At 39.8% G+C, this 16,402-nt stretch overlaps 2 protein-coding genes across 7 annotated transcripts; one reads left to right on the top strand and one right to left on the bottom strand.

The window, feature by feature from the left end:
• Positions 1–1,549: 1,549 nt before the first annotated feature.
• LOC133735854 (uncharacterized) lies at positions 1,550–4,152 on the bottom strand. The gene is made up of 5 exons (XM_062163284.1): positions 3,648–4,152; positions 3,179–3,562; positions 2,453–3,052; positions 2,077–2,227; positions 1,550–1,977 (listed from the first exon to the last, which is right to left on the bottom strand). The coding sequence occupies exons 1-4, from the start codon at positions 4,041–4,043 to the stop codon at positions 2,096–2,098; spliced, it is 1,512 nt and encodes a 503-aa protein (XP_062019268.1). The 5' UTR covers positions 4,044–4,152; the 3' UTR covers positions 1,550–1,977; positions 2,077–2,095.
• Positions 4,153–10,172: 6,020 nt separating this feature from the next.
• LOC133735853 (uncharacterized) lies at positions 10,173–15,603 on the top strand. 6 transcript variants are annotated; one of them, XM_062163282.1, is made up of 16 exons: positions 10,173–10,238; positions 10,374–10,611; positions 10,699–10,783; positions 11,036–11,518; positions 11,638–11,827; positions 11,932–12,084; positions 12,496–12,593; positions 12,752–12,843; positions 13,486–13,556; positions 13,639–13,774; positions 14,035–14,094; positions 14,169–14,254; positions 14,349–14,425; positions 14,631–14,701; positions 14,827–14,884; positions 14,981–15,603. In XM_062163282.1, the coding sequence occupies exons 2-16, from the start codon at positions 10,382–10,384 to the stop codon at positions 15,137–15,139; spliced, it is 2,049 nt and encodes a 682-aa protein (XP_062019266.1). In that variant the 5' UTR covers positions 10,173–10,238; positions 10,374–10,381; the 3' UTR covers positions 15,140–15,603. The 6 variants fall into 6 exon arrangements, 2 of the variants coding, with proteins under 2 accessions (XP_062019266.1, XP_062019265.1); XR_009859287.1 differs by having other exon boundaries at positions 10,178–10,611; positions 14,641–14,701; positions 14,981–15,062; XM_062163281.1 differs by having other exon boundaries at positions 10,179–10,611.
• Positions 15,604–16,402: the final 799 nt, after the last annotated feature.

Genomic DNA, 16,402 nt, shown 5'->3' with positions numbered 1-16,402 from the left:
TTTTCTGTATTTACAATTATGACTATTGTAGACCTTGTGTTACAGGATGCTCGTTACTAAACCATATGATTGCTGATTGGGACAAGAGGACGTTGGTTATTGTTCATCTTTATTCACTCTAGTTACACATCACAATCATGTCATTATTTTACAAGAGGACATGATTGTTTCCAAGAATTATTAGTGTTCGTATCATTCCAAGATTTGATACAAATTTAGGGTTATAAATCTGTGGTTGCGACTTCTGAGCTCTACAAGCCACAGGGGGGAATCAAGTACAAGTACAGCTTTGAAATGATGAGCATGAAGAAAGCTAGCAGCAAAAACCTCCCATAAAAGTACAAGGAAAAAAAAAAAAAAACACGCTTTTATCAATGAATTATACGTAGTAAAAATTCATTCATATTCAACAATAAATAAAATGAAAAATATGCTTGTTACAAAATTTCGTCAGTAAACACACTTTTACGAATGAATAATTCGTCGGTAAGAACCACCCATAGTAAAAGTTTATCAAAAATAAAAACACAATAACTGACTAAATTTCGTTGGTGAATACACAATTGCTGACAAAATTTCATCAATGTAAACACACTTGTCAACGAAATTCCGTCGACATAAACACATTTACCCTCGAAACTCCATCGGTATAAATACCTTTGCTGAGGAAAGCTTTGTCGCGAAAAGCCGCCCATACTAAAAGATAAATAAACAGGAGTTGAAATGCATTGAAGCGCTCTTGCTGGTAAGTTTAGATATCGTCTTTGGTAAAGAACGGCATTCATATTAGGTTTTCTAAAATTTTGGGCGAGAATCTTGGAGCAGAGCATCCATTCTGTTGAAAGCACTTGACGCATGCAAGAAACATGGTAAGTCATCCATCAGGTATGAGAAAGAAAGAATGAATTCCTTCCATACTTAATAATACTTCATATATAATATAAGGATTTGTTGCTGACAATGCCAAATGCATCTCTGAGATTAGATATTCAAACCATAACCATAGCTACTGCAGAATCATCATGCCAACAGCAGTAAGCTCAGCGAAGCACATTTTATGCGCCATGATGATGATAATGTCTATATTGGGGATTATGCCAAGAGCGACAACTTTACCTCCGTCGTTGATATCACCAGCTCCAGCCCCAGCACCAGCACCATCATCTCTTCCCTCCCACCATCTGAAAAACCAGGTACAGTTACGGAAGGAAGACTACAAGACACAGCCGTCGGAAATAGCTCTGGAAGACTATGACCTCTGGAATCCCACACCCTGTTTTGGTAGAGGCAATATGGCTCCAATTCCTCATTAGGCAGAATATTCTTGTAATTACTTTCTAATATGGTGTCTTGGAAACAAATAAATACAACCAGTTGTTTCACATCATCAATGAATATTTGTTTGGTTCATCATGCATATCCATGTAGCATAGATATTGGAATAGTCGGGGAGTTCCTACTTTTCTCATACCAAGGCAAGCATCCAAGCTGAGGAAACACCAACCTACTTTGACGGAGGAGGCAAATACATAGAATAGAAGTGCAGGAGTAAAGAAATAGAAGTCCAACTGTCATTTAACTAGTATCATTGTGAAAACGAAAAGAGAACAAAAAAACCTGATGAATACATTAGAAATTTCCAGACAAAAAGAAATGAAATATGTCGGAAAGTTGGAGACAGTTTATTATCTTCAAGCTCCAGTCACATAACATATGATTCCAAAGAACCTCAACTCATATCCTATATATTATGACATGTCCACAACATCAGAAACATCGATATGACTCGATGATATGTTGTTTTAAACCAACTAGCATCCATTCTCTCAAAACCGATGACATATACGTGCTTCAAACCATGAAAGCTTCCAAAGAACCTCAACTCATATCCTATATATTATGACATGTCCACAACATCAGAAACATCGGGGATGCCACAGTGTCTTGACAAAAATCCAGTGCATTCTTAAGTCTCACCTAGAAGAAAACATGTAAACAAGCCAATCAATATATACCATACTAGCATATTCAATTACCAATCTGATTTTAAAGCAACGGTGTATCTATTCCAATTACCATTTGATGATCAGCACAATCACATCAGACGTTTGGAAGAAGGACCAGATATAGCAGCTACTCTCTGAGCATGCTGCGCTTCACCCTTGTAAAGTTCCTTCAATTCCTTTTTAGCGCGCCGTGCCTCACGTCTTTCCTCCTTGACAGCCGCCTGCACTCAGATATATTCAAGTTATCAACGAAGAACCAACAGAAATTTACCCAAAATCTCAAGCTATGAGATATTTGAATGCAAGTTATATGCTCCCAGTTTACTCTTACAATGACAGTTTCTGGATTTTCATTATCATAAGCGGGCATATTAATCTTTCATGGTAAGGCAAGATGAATGAAATATCATCTCCAGGATGAGCTAAAACAAATAGCAGACCCATACCTTCCGCTCTTTCTTCTCCTCCTTTGGCTCCTGACCATGTTGCTTCCTTTTCTGCTGCTCAGTTTTCAAGCTACCTATATCTTCCACCTTCTCTGTCGCCCTCTCTGTAGCAGCAGGTCTTCTATTACGAGGCAAGAAGTCCACAGGCAGCCTTTGTCTTCCCCCAAGCTTTATCAAATTATTGGAGGCATCCAAGCCTCCAAAAACGGTTTCTGAAAGCTGCTTCTTCTTTCTACTTAGCTCTGGAGCTCCGATTTTCGCAGGATGGTTCTCAAGATTTGAATATGTAGTAATAACAGTCTCACAGTCCCATTTTTCTGATTCATCACTAGATTCCTCTACAATTACCACCTTGTCCTCTTGATCTTCATCCTCATATATCTTCCCAAGCTGCTTCGTTTTCTGTTTCTCCTCATCATCTCCCGGAACCTCATATTCATTAAGCTCAAAGTCATCCTTCACGCAGTCATTAAGTTTGACGTTCTTGAGCTTCTCCTCAATGGATTCATCCACTTCATCTCCATAAAAATAATCATCGTCATGATCAACACCTTCATAGTCGTCATCATCATCGTCATTGTCATATTCCCGACTTAAAACCTGTTTTTTATATAAACAAAATGTGAGATAATACATACATTAACCCAAATATATCTTGATAAAACTCAAAACTGTAGAGCTTAAGCAGACGACATAACTGAAAAGATAACAGGAAAAACAACTCACCATATCAAATTCTTCATCCACATCCCGACGAGCTCGTGGATCATCTACCACAAAGTCACCCTTTCCTCTCTCCACGCAATTTCTTCCAACCACACCAACTTCATTCCTTGCATTGTTGTTCTCCGACTGCTCAACAAAACTTGGCCCATCATCCTCCTCTTCATCTCCATCAGCAAGGTTAGCCTTAACCACAAAATCCTCTTCCAAATCCTCATCATCAGAACCGAACCGCGAAGCATCGCTATCAGCATCAAGCAACGCAGAAACTTCCGGATCAACAGCTTTCTTAACCCTCACATTGACTGTCTTAGACGCCACATTGTAAATAGCATTCTCATCCGGAGCCTCATTCTCCGAAATTCGCAATCTTGAAGCATCATATGCCTGAAAACAACTCAATTAATTAAACTGTACAGCAACAAGTTTGTTATTATAACTGAAAATTTTGGCAAACAGAATATGAGCTCACCTTGACGTCATGCGGAAGCTGCTCGAGCTTAGCCTTGGGGTTGGAGTAATAGGCGGAGCCACCGCCGGTGTTCTTAATCTCCCTCAAATGGTTCAAATAGTTGTAACCGTCGTCGGGAAACCCGAGGTCCAGAATCTCCTTCCTCAGTTTCTCAGGCAGGGGCTGAGCCGCCGCCTCAGAGTTTCCGAAAGCCTGGTCGTAATAGTGGTCACCTTCTTCGTCCTCAGGCGCGTCGGCGAAGATAGAATCGGGATCGTCGTTAGGTCGGCCGGAGACTTGGATGAAGACACGGTCGCCACCGGGTGAGTCGTCGTAGTTGGGGTCGGAGGAGTCTCGGGCGACTAATTGGAAAGTAGACGACTTTTTCTTGTCAATGAACTTCTTCTTTCTCCCCATAATGAATGAATCAGAGAGGGTTTCCTAGGAATCTGTGAATAGGTGCTAATAGATATTGAGGATGGAGAGAACCAGAGATGAAGAATCGCTACAGAACCCTTACCCACAGAACCCTACAGGCCTACATTTGTAGCCTTAGCCTTCGAAACGACGTCGTCGAACGAATATTTTTTATTTTTTATTTATTTCTTCAAATCATTTTTTATTTATTTCTTCAAATCAATATTTTTCGTCGTGAACCGCCCGATGTGGTAAGGTTGATCGAGCGGTCTAACACGAAACTTTCATGTCTAGTGTTCGAGTCTCAATTCCCATCAGTTTGTGGCTAGCAATTTTGAAGGGTCTTTAAGCTCGTGAGCCTGTAATGGAAAATTAGTCTGGTTTTATTAGGATATATACCTCATGGATCTCAATTAGAAATACTGACTAAGTGGGTATGTTATTAACTCGCTAACAAAATCGAAGCCCCAATTCACAAAAAAAAAAAAAAAAAAAAAAAAAAAAAACCCATTTAGTTGGGCTTAACCGCAACACAAGTGCCTCTGAGTTCATAACTATGTATCCATATTGGTAGTGTTGTAATTAGATTTAGGGATGCAAACTCGAGTTTGTACTAAGATCGGTTTGATTTTAGCTTGTTTCAGTTTGGTACATAAATAAAACAAGTTAAATTTAAACTCTCATATGTTCAGCTCGTAAAGTTCAGCCAGGGCCGGTCCTGAAAATTAAGAGGCCTAGTGCGAAAATTTAAATGATGCATTATTAATCACGATCTCAATTAGAAGAACTAAGAAAAAATGATTGGTATAAATAGAAGAAGAAAATAGTGGACGCCTAAAAACATCAACAAGGAAAAATAGAGAAAAAAAGAGAGTCAAGAAACATAACAGAAGATTGAAGAAGAAAGTTGAGAGGCCTTAGGAATGAAAAGAAAAAAAATATGTATTAAAAGAATAGAGAAGATCTCAAAATAGGCAAAGAAAAAATTAAACAGAGCTAAGCACCCATGGGTTTTGAACCCAAGACCAATCAAGCCTAACAACTTCAGGTAAAGTGGCCAACTGAACTGAACAATAATTCAATAACTCTCAACATTCTTGACCTATATATTTATCTAAAGCCATTACAAAATTGAATTCAGAGGCCTTCGAAAACCGGAGGCCTTGTGCGGCTGCTCCATTTGAACACCCTCAGGGCCGCCCCTGAGTTCAGCTAGTATATAGTCATGAGATTGCTTGAATTTGAGGGAATGAGACATTAGAAAATTTAAGAAAACAAGCTGAATCAAACGTAGTATAAAGGCTACCAACTAACATCATCTAAAAATAGCCAAATTTACCAATAAGGGTTGGCAAGATTGGCAAGGCTTGAGCTTGGGTGGAATTTTCACCCAAGTTCAAGCCCCAACAATTTCAAAAAGTCCATATTAGTAGATAATCGAGTCAATATTTGTGCAGCCACCATCGGGAATACGGTGGGATCCATGGATCCACTAGTATGCTGATAAACAGAATGGAGCAATACAATCCAGAAGCAGTCATCATTGGATGCCTTACAAGTTCTTCAAGATGGGAAAATCTCAGGACCAACGGAGCCTGTCAACTCTCATTATTTACTCGCGCTTAATTGCTAGATTGGAAGTTAAGACTCTTACATATCGTATTATCGTGTGCCAAGTGGTGATTCAATGTTAGGGAGCAACTTCTTTCTGAACCTAAACTTTATTGTTCAAAAAAACAAAAAAATGCCAAATTGGGCGGTTTTAGTTAGACCTCTAAATTTTATATTTGGACCTCTCATACTTAGTACACCTCTAATTTGCTTTTTAGAATACTTGAAAGGCTAAGTAGACCTCCTTATTTTTACCAAAACACCCTTGACCATGAGATACAACAATCTGTTATCTGAATCTTTAACCACGAGAAGAAAAATAAATCAAAATCACATGATATTGCTCTCTTATGAGTAGGTCTCTCCTCCACCAAAATTAATCAGAGCGTTGGTTCTCAATCTTGATTATGCTGGAATCCCTTTAAATTTGCTAAAAGAAGGATTTCAAGTTGGAAGGTTGAGTAATAATTATATCATAATATTCAATAAATTTAGTTTAAGGAAATTCCAAATCAGAATGTTTTGAGTTTAATTTTATATTAAATGAAAATTATTATTTTTACTTAATTGTTTTAGGTAAATTATAAAACTATATAGGCAATATAAGGAAATTCCGGAAAAAAAATTAATTGAATGTTATATATATATTTTTTTTTTTGACAGAGTAATAGAGATTTCATTTAATCCCAAAGCCAGAACGGCACATACAAATAAGCCCTATATGCTTGTACCCTAAATCAGTGGTCAAGCAGTTAAGGGAATACGGGTACCATCCACTAGTACAATGAAGCTCACTTATATTCAAGAGCCTACACAACTACAAATCTCAGCTGACACTAAGAAAACTATCTTGAATCTCCATTCGTCAATGCACTCAATTGTGGTACTCCAGAAGATTCATTAACTTGATGTAAAAAGAAACCATAATCGTGCAGACTTATGCTGACTAAGCCTAGCCAGCCTTTCTTGGGCCAAAGCCCACTATCTGCCCAAAAATAGGAAGTTATTGGAAAAGTAAAAACATAAACCATAAAGCAATAGTTGAGCCCAAAAGAAAAGCCAGCCCAAGGTCCAAAAGGAACAGCCCATCTCAGGCCCAGACACCACCTCCTCTGCTAAGGCAGACGCTACACAGCTGCAAACACGACCACCACCCCTGCCACAACCGCCACCACCCGTCCAAGCATACTCCATCGTTTTGCCACCTCAACGACGCTCCAAGAAATCCGAATGAGACCCGGCGTACCGAACACAAACCCAAATCCCACCAGATGTGGATCCGCAGCACCCCAAGCTGTCGATCTCCCCCTTCACGCCGCCGCCGTATGGGACATGTGCCGCGACCTCCATAGCCTCAAAGCTGCAATCTAGAATCCGACACCGACCTCCCACCGGAAACCCCAATCCCGACAATCCTAGAGAAACTCAAGCTTGCAAGAGTCACTCAGCTCCATTGACAAACTCAATACTCACCGCATTCCGACGAGACCAAAGGCCCTGCTCGGTGCGGGAGCCGCCGGACGAGACTAAGATGAAAGGAATGAAACCCTAGGTTGGAAGAAGACGGCAGTCGCTAGAGAGAACTCTTCTTTTCTCAGTTATCACAAATAATCTAAAGAATGTGTATTGAATGTTATATTTGGGAAGGTAAGAAGAGTATTTATTTTTTTTTTTCTCTCATTTTTATCTCTTTGCCCTTATTTGTCTTTTCATATAGAGAAATTTTAAATACACACCCCTAATCACTTAATACACATCCCTATTATTTTCTATTTCAAATTAGATTTTGTAGGTAGGTTAAATGACCAAAACAGACATCTATGCATTAGAAGAAGAAAAAAATAGTCATATTTTCCTTATATTATTCTATTTATGTATAAATAGTTAGATAAACACAACAAATTTATATACATGGCGTCCCAATTTAATACAAGAATAAAGTTAGAAACTATCTAATTTATTAAATTGTAATTAGATGAGGTTAGAGACCATAATATTTAGAATTTCAAAATCAATGGCATTACATATTTTTAAAACATATCGCTTTACTCCCATTTTTTAGTTAATTTCCTTTTTTGTTCTAAGAGTTATGATTTTTTTTTGAAGAATATCATGTCGATATATAATAATACTCAGGCCAGAAAGGACCATTACATATCCTCCCTCTACCATCTCTGGGTAGATAAAGAGTTTGTGGAAAACCACAGCGATACATAGATTAGGTCCGATCATTTGACGGTACCCATGCTCACTTATTCAAGCAAGCCTATAGACTATGAAGTAACATAGTAAATAAGCAAGCCTAAAGATAAAAACTTATAGCTACCCTAAAAACAAAGGAAATAGAGTTCCCTAAACAAAGGGAAAATTGAACAAAAGACAAACTAAAAGTAGCCAGCCCAAAATCGCAGCCCCACAGCCCTAAGAAAGATCCAACTCAGGCCCAACAAAGAAAGCTTGACCCAAGCCTAAAGTCTATCTTCATCACACTGGTCGTCGACCACCGCCCCCAGCGCCAGATCTTGCTGCCGAAACCCATCGCAGGATCTCGTCGCCAAAACTCATCACCGGATTTCGCGCCCCAAGTTAACGCCAGACCACACCGCCAATCCAAACGCCGACCTTGCCTTCACACGCCCACGTCGGACCAGACCACCGCAATCCATCGTCAAGGCACGACTGAGCCACGCCGCGTCGAAACTAGCCTCCCAAGATGCAGCCGATCCAGCCCCCGCTATCACGTCGCCGATCTTGAAGGTGCCTCGACGAAGCGCGACCAGCGTTGAACCACCGTCCACTGTGCTAAAGACTTCGTTCGGAGCTCTTGTCACACCATCCAGCCAAACCGTAAGCCAAAACCAAGAGACTGTCAGGCAACTAGTGTTCAAACACCCGTCCGGCAGCAATCCATTGACGACGAGGCAGACCCACGCCGAATAGGAGCGCCGCCGGACGAGGAGGAATTTGCAAACCCTAGACCCAAGCCGTCCGAGTTTTTTGGAGCTTGTTGTAAGTTGCCGTTGAAAAATTCTAAGAGTTATGATTAATCAATTTATTTTCTAATATAAAACATCACAGGTGAAATAACTTTGTAATTGTTAATTTGTTTGACCCCTCTAATGACAACTATTTATTTCCGTCACTATGGAGAAACTAATGGTATAGTTTTGGTTGAATGTTCAACTCATAATTTTATACTTGATTAACATAGTGTTTGGTGGATGAGAGCTCAAATAACACAAAGCCTATTTATATGCATCTATTTAAAGGGAACAATAATAAATCTTTATGGATTTCTCAATAACTAACACAAGTAATAAATGTCAATATACTAATCATATTAAATAGTAAACCTTTTTTTTTTTGAATAAACCCAAATAGGGTGACTGTCATTCATCGAAAGCCAGAAAGGGCCATTACATATCCTCCCTCTACCAACATGGGGTAGATAAAGAGTTTGTGGTAGTAGCACAGTGATACATAGATTAGGTCCAATAATTTGACGGTTCCATGCTCAGAAAGGGAGCCTATAGACTATTAACTACTACATAGTAAATAGACAGAGTAAACAAGACTCGATGACACTACTAAAAACCTAGAAGCATAGCTTCCTAAAACAAAGGAAATTATTAGAAAGTAAAAACTAACTATTAGAAAAGCCCAACAAAACAGACCCCAGAAAAGTCACCATCCCAGCCCAATAAGCATGGTCTGACCCAAGCCCAGAAACCAAGCTCCTCTGCACGACGATTGTACGCACAGCCGCCTCATCACTTCCGATCAATCAAGGCCCCACGACCATGCCGACACGACCGCGCCGCCACTCCTGCGCCGCCATTTGCACCGTCATGCTCATCGTCTTCACGACCTGCCAGATCCAAATCTCATCGCCAACGAGTCTTGAATACTAGCGCCGAAGCTCCACCACCGTACACCACAGCCCCGCGCATCAGAGATTAGGTGTCAAGAACTCCGCCCCAACCACCATGCCGAGAGATAGAGCAGCAACCTTCCCACGAAAACCTGCAGAGCCATAGCCTCAAGAGAAGCCCCGTCCGGCTGCACTCACCATACCTCGACAAGGCCAGAGGCTTGCCTCGGACGGGAGCCGCCGGACGAGACGCAGAGATGGAAAACTGGAAAAAACCCTAGGTCTCCTTTTCCTTACTTTCTTGGAAAAAAAAAACTTAATGGCCCTATTAAATAGTAAACCTTAACATAGTTAAAAAGTAGGATATTTCATGATTTTTGAGATTAAAGGTATTTTAGGTACTTTGGGTTGTGTATTTAGTAAATTATTAGAATGAGAAATTAAATGGGTGGTGTATTAAGTAATTAGGGGTGTGTCTTTTTCATATAACTTGACAGAGTCTATTAATAATTGAACTTTTTTCAGGTCCAAATATCAATTTTAGAGGTCGGCATTACCACTTCTACACGTAGCAGTTACAGGCTTTTCACTATTAATGCCACGTGGCGAATGCGGGTGTCTGGTTGAAAAGGTAAAGGCCGCCTTAACGAGTCTCAAGCTCACAAATATAGGCGGGGCGGGAGAATTAGTTACATGATGAGACTTCGTTTTGGGTAAACTTGTGGAGTTCATGTCACTTCAATTCTGAATGAAAATCTATAGGTTCGCTAAATTGAAACCCCTACTTCCGTTACCGAATTCTAACCTCTTGCGTTTTCGATGCTGTGTGACCGTTAAACCCGAAGCAGCGCCGGTTATGGAGGCCAAGGGAGTACTCACACAGACTCAGAGATACGCCGCCGGAGCTCTGTTTGCGCTGGCGCTTCACCAGACTCAGATCCACCAGACTCGGCCGTTGAATGCTTTGCTCCCTCTTGAGGAGGAGACGATCGGGGATGGTGCCAGCGTTGGCAGGACCATTTCGGTTTCGGATGATCCCGGCAATTGGATCCACGAGAGTTCTGGTTTGCTTTATCCTGTTCTCAGGTATTTAAGTTACGCTTGTAATTGGTTTTAGTTAATGCGGATTGGACAGTTTTGATTTCGTAGTTGTACGTTTTGGTTGAATTTTAGGTTTCTAGGAGTGGAGGACAAATCGTGGAAGGGGCTGAAGGAAACTGCAGGATCTTCTTCACAAGTTAGGCATCATGTAGGAGCGGTGAGTTTTCTTCTTCCCTCCTCGTTTTTTTTTTTCTTTGAATTTCGAACTATTGAAACTGGTAATAAGAATATTGTTGGCATTAGTATGATTAATGTATTGCAGCTTGAAGGTTGCCGCTGTTTATTTGATTTCAATTGTTTGCTTGGAAGAGGAATACGGATTTTATTGACTTTTTGGCTCACAAGTTTCATTTTGCTTCCACCACCACTTTTTATGTGGTGTTGTATTAATTTAGCTATTTTTGTTCAGTTCTTGACCTTACTAAAGGAGGGAGCTGATGAGGTGGCTTCTGCTGAGAAAACTGAGAAGGAAGTTGCTCTGACAAAAACTGTTGATACCATGGTTCGTAGTGAGGAAAGCGCCGATGCTCATGCAGTGGATAGGAGTGAGAATTATGAATATGAAGCTAAATGTCGTGAAAAATTTTCCAATACTGAAACGGAAATAGCGTCTGAGGTCTCTGACAAGGCTTATGAGGCCCCAAAGAGGACAGTTTCTGTGATATCCACTGAAATAAAAGATCCAAATGAATCTAAACGCCTTGAGGTGCCTGTTGAAGAGGGAAGGCGGCTCAGTTATGAGAAGAAAATAACAGTTCTTTATGCAATTCTGTCAGCCTGTGTGGCACACAATAGTGAAAGTGGCGATAAAGTAAGGAACGGTTATGATGCTCGACACCGCGTCGCATTGAGGTTGCTGGCAACTTGGCTTGGGGTTGAATGGCTGAAAGTGGTGCGTCTCTATATGAACTAAGAAGTTCTCTTCTTCTTCTTCTTCTTCTTCTTCTTTTTTAGTGGTCATTCATTTCTGTGTGAATTGAGTCATTTATGATGAATATTCTTATTTTGCAGGAAGTTATGGAGACGATGGTTGCTTGTTCTTTCATGGCTTCGTTAAAAGAGGTTGTTAATAAAGAGAAGACAGAAGGTGTTGATGGAGAGAAAAAACAAAATGATGATACCTCAGTGGAAAAATGGAAACGGGGAGGTCTAATTGGTGCAGCTGCTTTAACAGGAGGAACTTTGATGGCTATCACTGGTGGTATGAGATCTGTCAATCTGTAATGATCTCAGAGCTCTCTTGCGATCCAATCTTAGGACAGAAGCAGTAGACTTATTCTGTTTTTGTCTTTGATCATTTCACAGGTCTAGCTGCTCCTGCAATTGCGCAGGGATTGAGTGCTCTAGCTCCTGTATTGGGTGGCATTGTTCCTGCAATAGGAGCAACTGGCTTCGCTGCTGCAGCAACTGCCACGGGGTCTGTTACTGGTTCTCTTGCTGTTGCTGCATCATTTGGAGGTGCAAAAGTGATTTTGTTTTTTTTTGTTTTTGTTTTTTTTCACTTTATTGGAAGATCTTGGATCTCTTTTTTCCAGCTTGTTCTTAGTGAGTCGTGTCTGCCTGAAATGCAAGCTAGGCATAGGGACACTCTACACTAAATTTCAGATTAGAAAATTCCTGTCCATTGTTAGAGCAACCAGCCCTTTGAAGATTGGCAGGTTATGGATATGTTATCTCAACGTTTGTGTTAGCGAGTACCTTTTGTCTTAGGTTTTGATGTTTGTATAAAGCTTGGTCTTTTTTACACATAATTCAAGCTTTTGGGGCGGCAATGGAGAGATTCTATATCTTTCATCTAAAGAAATAAAAATAAAACGAAAAGGCATGGAATTGATACTTACCTTACTTTTTTTTTTTTGGTAATCTCAGCTGCTGGGGCTGGACTTACGGGAACTAAAATGGCTAGAAGAATCGGCAACATTGAAGAATTTGAGTTCAAAGCAGTTGAAGGAACTTATAACCAAGGAGTGAGTTCAAGTCATTTTATCAATTACTTTGAAATTTTTGGGGGCCAGGGAGTTGTGAGGGATTCGTATGATATTGTAAAAATAAATTGAGAGTTTTATACGGCATAACCTCTTCTTCTATGAATGAAATGCTTACCGATTTCAGTAAACCTGTTCAGCGGCTAGCAGTGGGAATAGTGGTTTCAGGACTTGTTTTTGAGGATGAAGATTTTATGAGGCCTTGGGAAGGCTACAATGACCACTTGGAGAGGTAAGAAATGTATCATATTATGTGCATCAAGGACCATGATAAACCTTAGTATAGTTATTTTTCTGTATCTTTCATTCCTCAAGGAGACTGTGAATCATGTATCCAGAAGTAGGTTTTGGCTGGTGCTTTTTAGTTGAAACTATATTTTAAGTGAGCTCATTTTTGTCTATAATAGTGGTCTCTTCTCATGTCTAATGCTTGGTTATGTTTAGACTCTCAATAATGCAACTTGATATACTGGACATGCTCATACCAGTGGGGCGTATACATTAAATCATTCTTAGTCCAACCTTTTATATGGCTGTTGTACTTTAAAGTGGATGCTTTTGGGATGGCTTAGACAGTGTGCACAGTGTCATTGACATTAATGTAGTGAATATATAGGTATTTATATGGTCGATGTGTAAGAGTATTGTTGCACTGGGCACTGCAATGCAAGACTGGCTTACCTCATGTACTTTCATAACCTTATAAAAGTCATCTTTTCTAGCTGACTATTGGAAGGTTGACGGCCAATGCTATAATTGACCCTTCTATTAATTAGCTGATTTTTCACTTGAAAGTGTCTTGTCCTTTTGAAGCCTTAGGATCTGAGTTATCATCGCTGGCTAAGTAATTGGTATTGATGTAGTGAACTTTTAGGTATGCACTGTGGTGGGAGTCTAAGAATTTGGTTGCATTGAGCACTGCAATTCAAGACTGGCTTACTTCAAGTACTTCCATAACCTCATATCTGTACCTTTTTTAACTGACTATCAGCATATCCACCACCAATACTATTGCATCCTGTCGCAGGAATTGCCCTCGAGTTGATGAAAGAAGGTGCCATGCTGACTGTATTAAACACACTAGTAGCAGCGTTCGCTATGCCAGCAACCTTGGTTACTGCATCTGATCTTATAGATAGCAAATGGGCGATTGCAGTTGACAGGTAATTTTTCCTTTTCCAGTTTCAGTTTCACAATAAATTTAAGTGCCAAATTCTTCCTGGTGCTATCTGTCCCTTTGCAAATTTTTGTTTAGCTTAAGTTGTTATGGTTATCTTGTGTTTCTTATATAATCAGTATATAATCAGCTTCCAAGGTGAGACCGTGGGATTCATATCATGCACTTGAAATTGTCAATTTGAGCTTTTAGTACTTGGAGCGGGAGACAAAAATATTAAATTTTTGTTTCCTTTTTTCTGGCCAGATCAGATAAAGCTGGGAAGATGCTTGCTGAAGTATTGTTGAAGGGACTGCAAGGCAACAGGTAAAAGATATGTCCCATCTCTCATTGAGACATTATATGTATCATTTCACTTAGATTCCCCATTGTTGGTCCAGGCCTGTGACGCTCATAGGATTCTCACTTGGGGGCAGAGTGATTTTTAAATGTCTAGAATGTTTAGCTGAATCAGAAGGGAACAATGGTAACCATCACCATCTGATTCATGACTTCATGTTACTGTGTGCAATTTTAGTTGGTGTGTATTTAAATATACTTTTGATTCTGCACTTCTGCAGCTGGTCTGGTAGAAAGGGTTGTCCTGCTTGGAGCACCAGTGTCAATTGAAGATGAAAATTGGGAAGATGCACGGAAGGTAGACTTATCTGTTTTTATGTTTCCAGATTTTAGTTGGTTTCTGCTGTAAGTTGTGTCTGTGCTGATACTATAGTACTATTCTTACAAATACCACTATACCTATTTCTGTTTCACTTTTTGTATTCTTTTCCAACTTTTGATTGGTTTTCTATGCAAATCTTCTTTGGTACTACTTTTACAAGTAACTAAAGGTTTATTCACAGATGGTGGCAGGGAGATTTGTGAATGCTTTTTCTACAAATGATTGGACACTAGGAGTTGCCTTTCGTGCAAGGTATTAACGTTATTGATTCATAAAATGTTCTGCATTAAAGATATGTAATCAGGTTGCTACTTATGGCCATAAAATGATTAAGCTAGATATGAATCTGATAGAACTAAGTGGTTTACCATGTACAGTTTGCTATCTCAAGGTTTGGCTGGAATTCAAGCTGTCAATGTTCCTGGCATCGAAAATGCAAGTCCTCTAATTCCAAATCCCTTTTTATATTTGCAATTGTGGTTTTGTATTTTTACTCTTAAACTGATCATTACTTTCCCATTGGCTTTGCAGGTTGATGTAACGCAATTTGTAGAAGGCCACTCATCCTATCTTTGGAAGACGAAACAGATCTTGGAGCTGCTTGAACTTGAGTCTTACTACCCTGTTTTCAGAAAAGAAAATACAGAAGATAACACACCCCAGGAACAAAACAGCTCGGCTGGCACATAGTTTTCGCCATGTTACCATTTCCAGTTCCATCCCTTCTTCCTAGTTCTTTTGTGTTCTAATTTGATTTATTTTCCTTCATCTGTATAGGAATGAACTGTTTAATTTCTGTATTGAAATTAATTGAGGTATAGAAATGGCACTGGTGGAAGGTCTATTTTGTGGGTGATGATGAGAAACGACACCCCCACCTCACCTGTTTGTTATTTGATAAGGCAAGTGATAAGTCTTCTCAAACAAATTTTGGCATACTTGTATTAGTTTTATGGAAACAGGACGAGTCTTGGAGACTAAGCCTCGTGACCACCAAATTCTGATACATTATAGCTTCTGGTTTTGAGCTCAGCATCATTACATTTCTGTTGCAATAATATTTTAGCATCACTCTGTTGATCTCTATGTTGCCATGATGGAAGGCAACAGTCACATGCACTTTGCTGCGGTCCTGAGTGGCTGAGCATTTGGTCCCTCGGTTCAAATGATCATTTCCGATTCCATAGCTGGACACTTCAGAAAAAAGGTTCAATTATATCCAGTTACATTTCAACTTTCAAACACTTAAGTTAGTATGGTAACTTGGCTACGTTTTCAACTTTCAAACACTCTAAGTTAGTATGGTAACTCGGCTTCGTTTTCAACTTTCAAACACTTACAGTTACACAGTATAGTAACTTGGCTTTGGTTTAGGGCGTACATATTTCGCCCTAAACCGAGCCAAGGAGGCAATAATTTCCAGAGACGGGTGATTATCATGCGATTAGGTGCTTAATATTTAACATGGAGATGATGGCAACATACTTGTAATTGTAGCTTGTATACAAATACCGTGACCCCACCATTCTGTTGCTTGGTATTGTTACATACTTTCTTCATTTTCCAGCAGGCTTAAAGGCCAAGCGAAATGCAATGAGTACAGCAGTACGTACTCACATTGTAGGGCATGGTATTACTGATCGGTAATTTGTCTTTAGAACCGTACTTACGGAAAGGAATATGTAGGAAGCCATCAATCGCGACAAAGTAGAATTCAGTTAGTTTAACTTTAGAAGAACCGGATCCTTCTCTGTAATTCAAACTGAACCTCTAATATAACCAAAAGAAGTCGATTACTTTCTGTTACTCAAAATGGAAGAGGTCCACTGATAGATGAAACTGCAACTATGTCGAAATTACTGGCTAGAGGTTAGTAGTCTGATATGGTCTTGCTAGCTGTGCGCGTGCCTCATAAGTGGGCGAGGCCAAGCTTCCAGCCTAGCTGTATTTTAG

The sequence above is a fragment of the Rosa rugosa genome, chromosome 3 (assembly GCF_958449725.1).
Source record: "Rosa rugosa chromosome 3, drRosRugo1.1, whole genome shotgun sequence".
NCBI lineage: Eukaryota > Viridiplantae > Streptophyta > Magnoliopsida > Rosales > Rosaceae > Rosa > Rosa rugosa.
The sequence above is the reverse complement of the archived record's forward strand: the minus strand, read 5'-3'. Positions and strand labels throughout refer to the sequence as shown.

Excerpts from the sequence above, each read along its gene's own strand:
- LOC133735853 (XM_062163281.1), top strand. The coding sequence starts at position 10,274 with ATGAAAATCTATAGGTTCGCTAAATTGAAACCCCTACTTCCGTTACCG. Across the intron at positions 11,828-11,931 it reads TTTGATGGCTATCACTGGTG|GTCTAGCTGCTCCTGCAATT; the intron begins GTATGAGATCTG and ends ATCATTTCACAG. Across the intron at positions 14,702-14,826 it reads GGAGTTGCCTTTCGTGCAAG|TTTGCTATCTCAAGGTTTGG; the intron begins GTATTAACGTTA and ends TACCATGTACAG.
- LOC133735854 (XM_062163284.1), bottom strand. The coding sequence starts at position 4,043 with ATGGGGAGAAAGAAGAAGTTCATTGACAAGAAAAAGTCGTCTACTTTC. Across the intron at positions 3,053-3,178 it reads TGGATGAAGAATTTGATATG|GTTTTAAGTCGGGAATATGA; the intron begins GTGAGTTGTTTT and ends TATAAAAAACAG. Across the intron at positions 2,228-2,452 it reads AGGAGAAGAAAGAGCGGAAG|GCGGCTGTCAAGGAGGAAAG; the intron begins GTATGGGTCTGC and ends ATCTGAGTGCAG.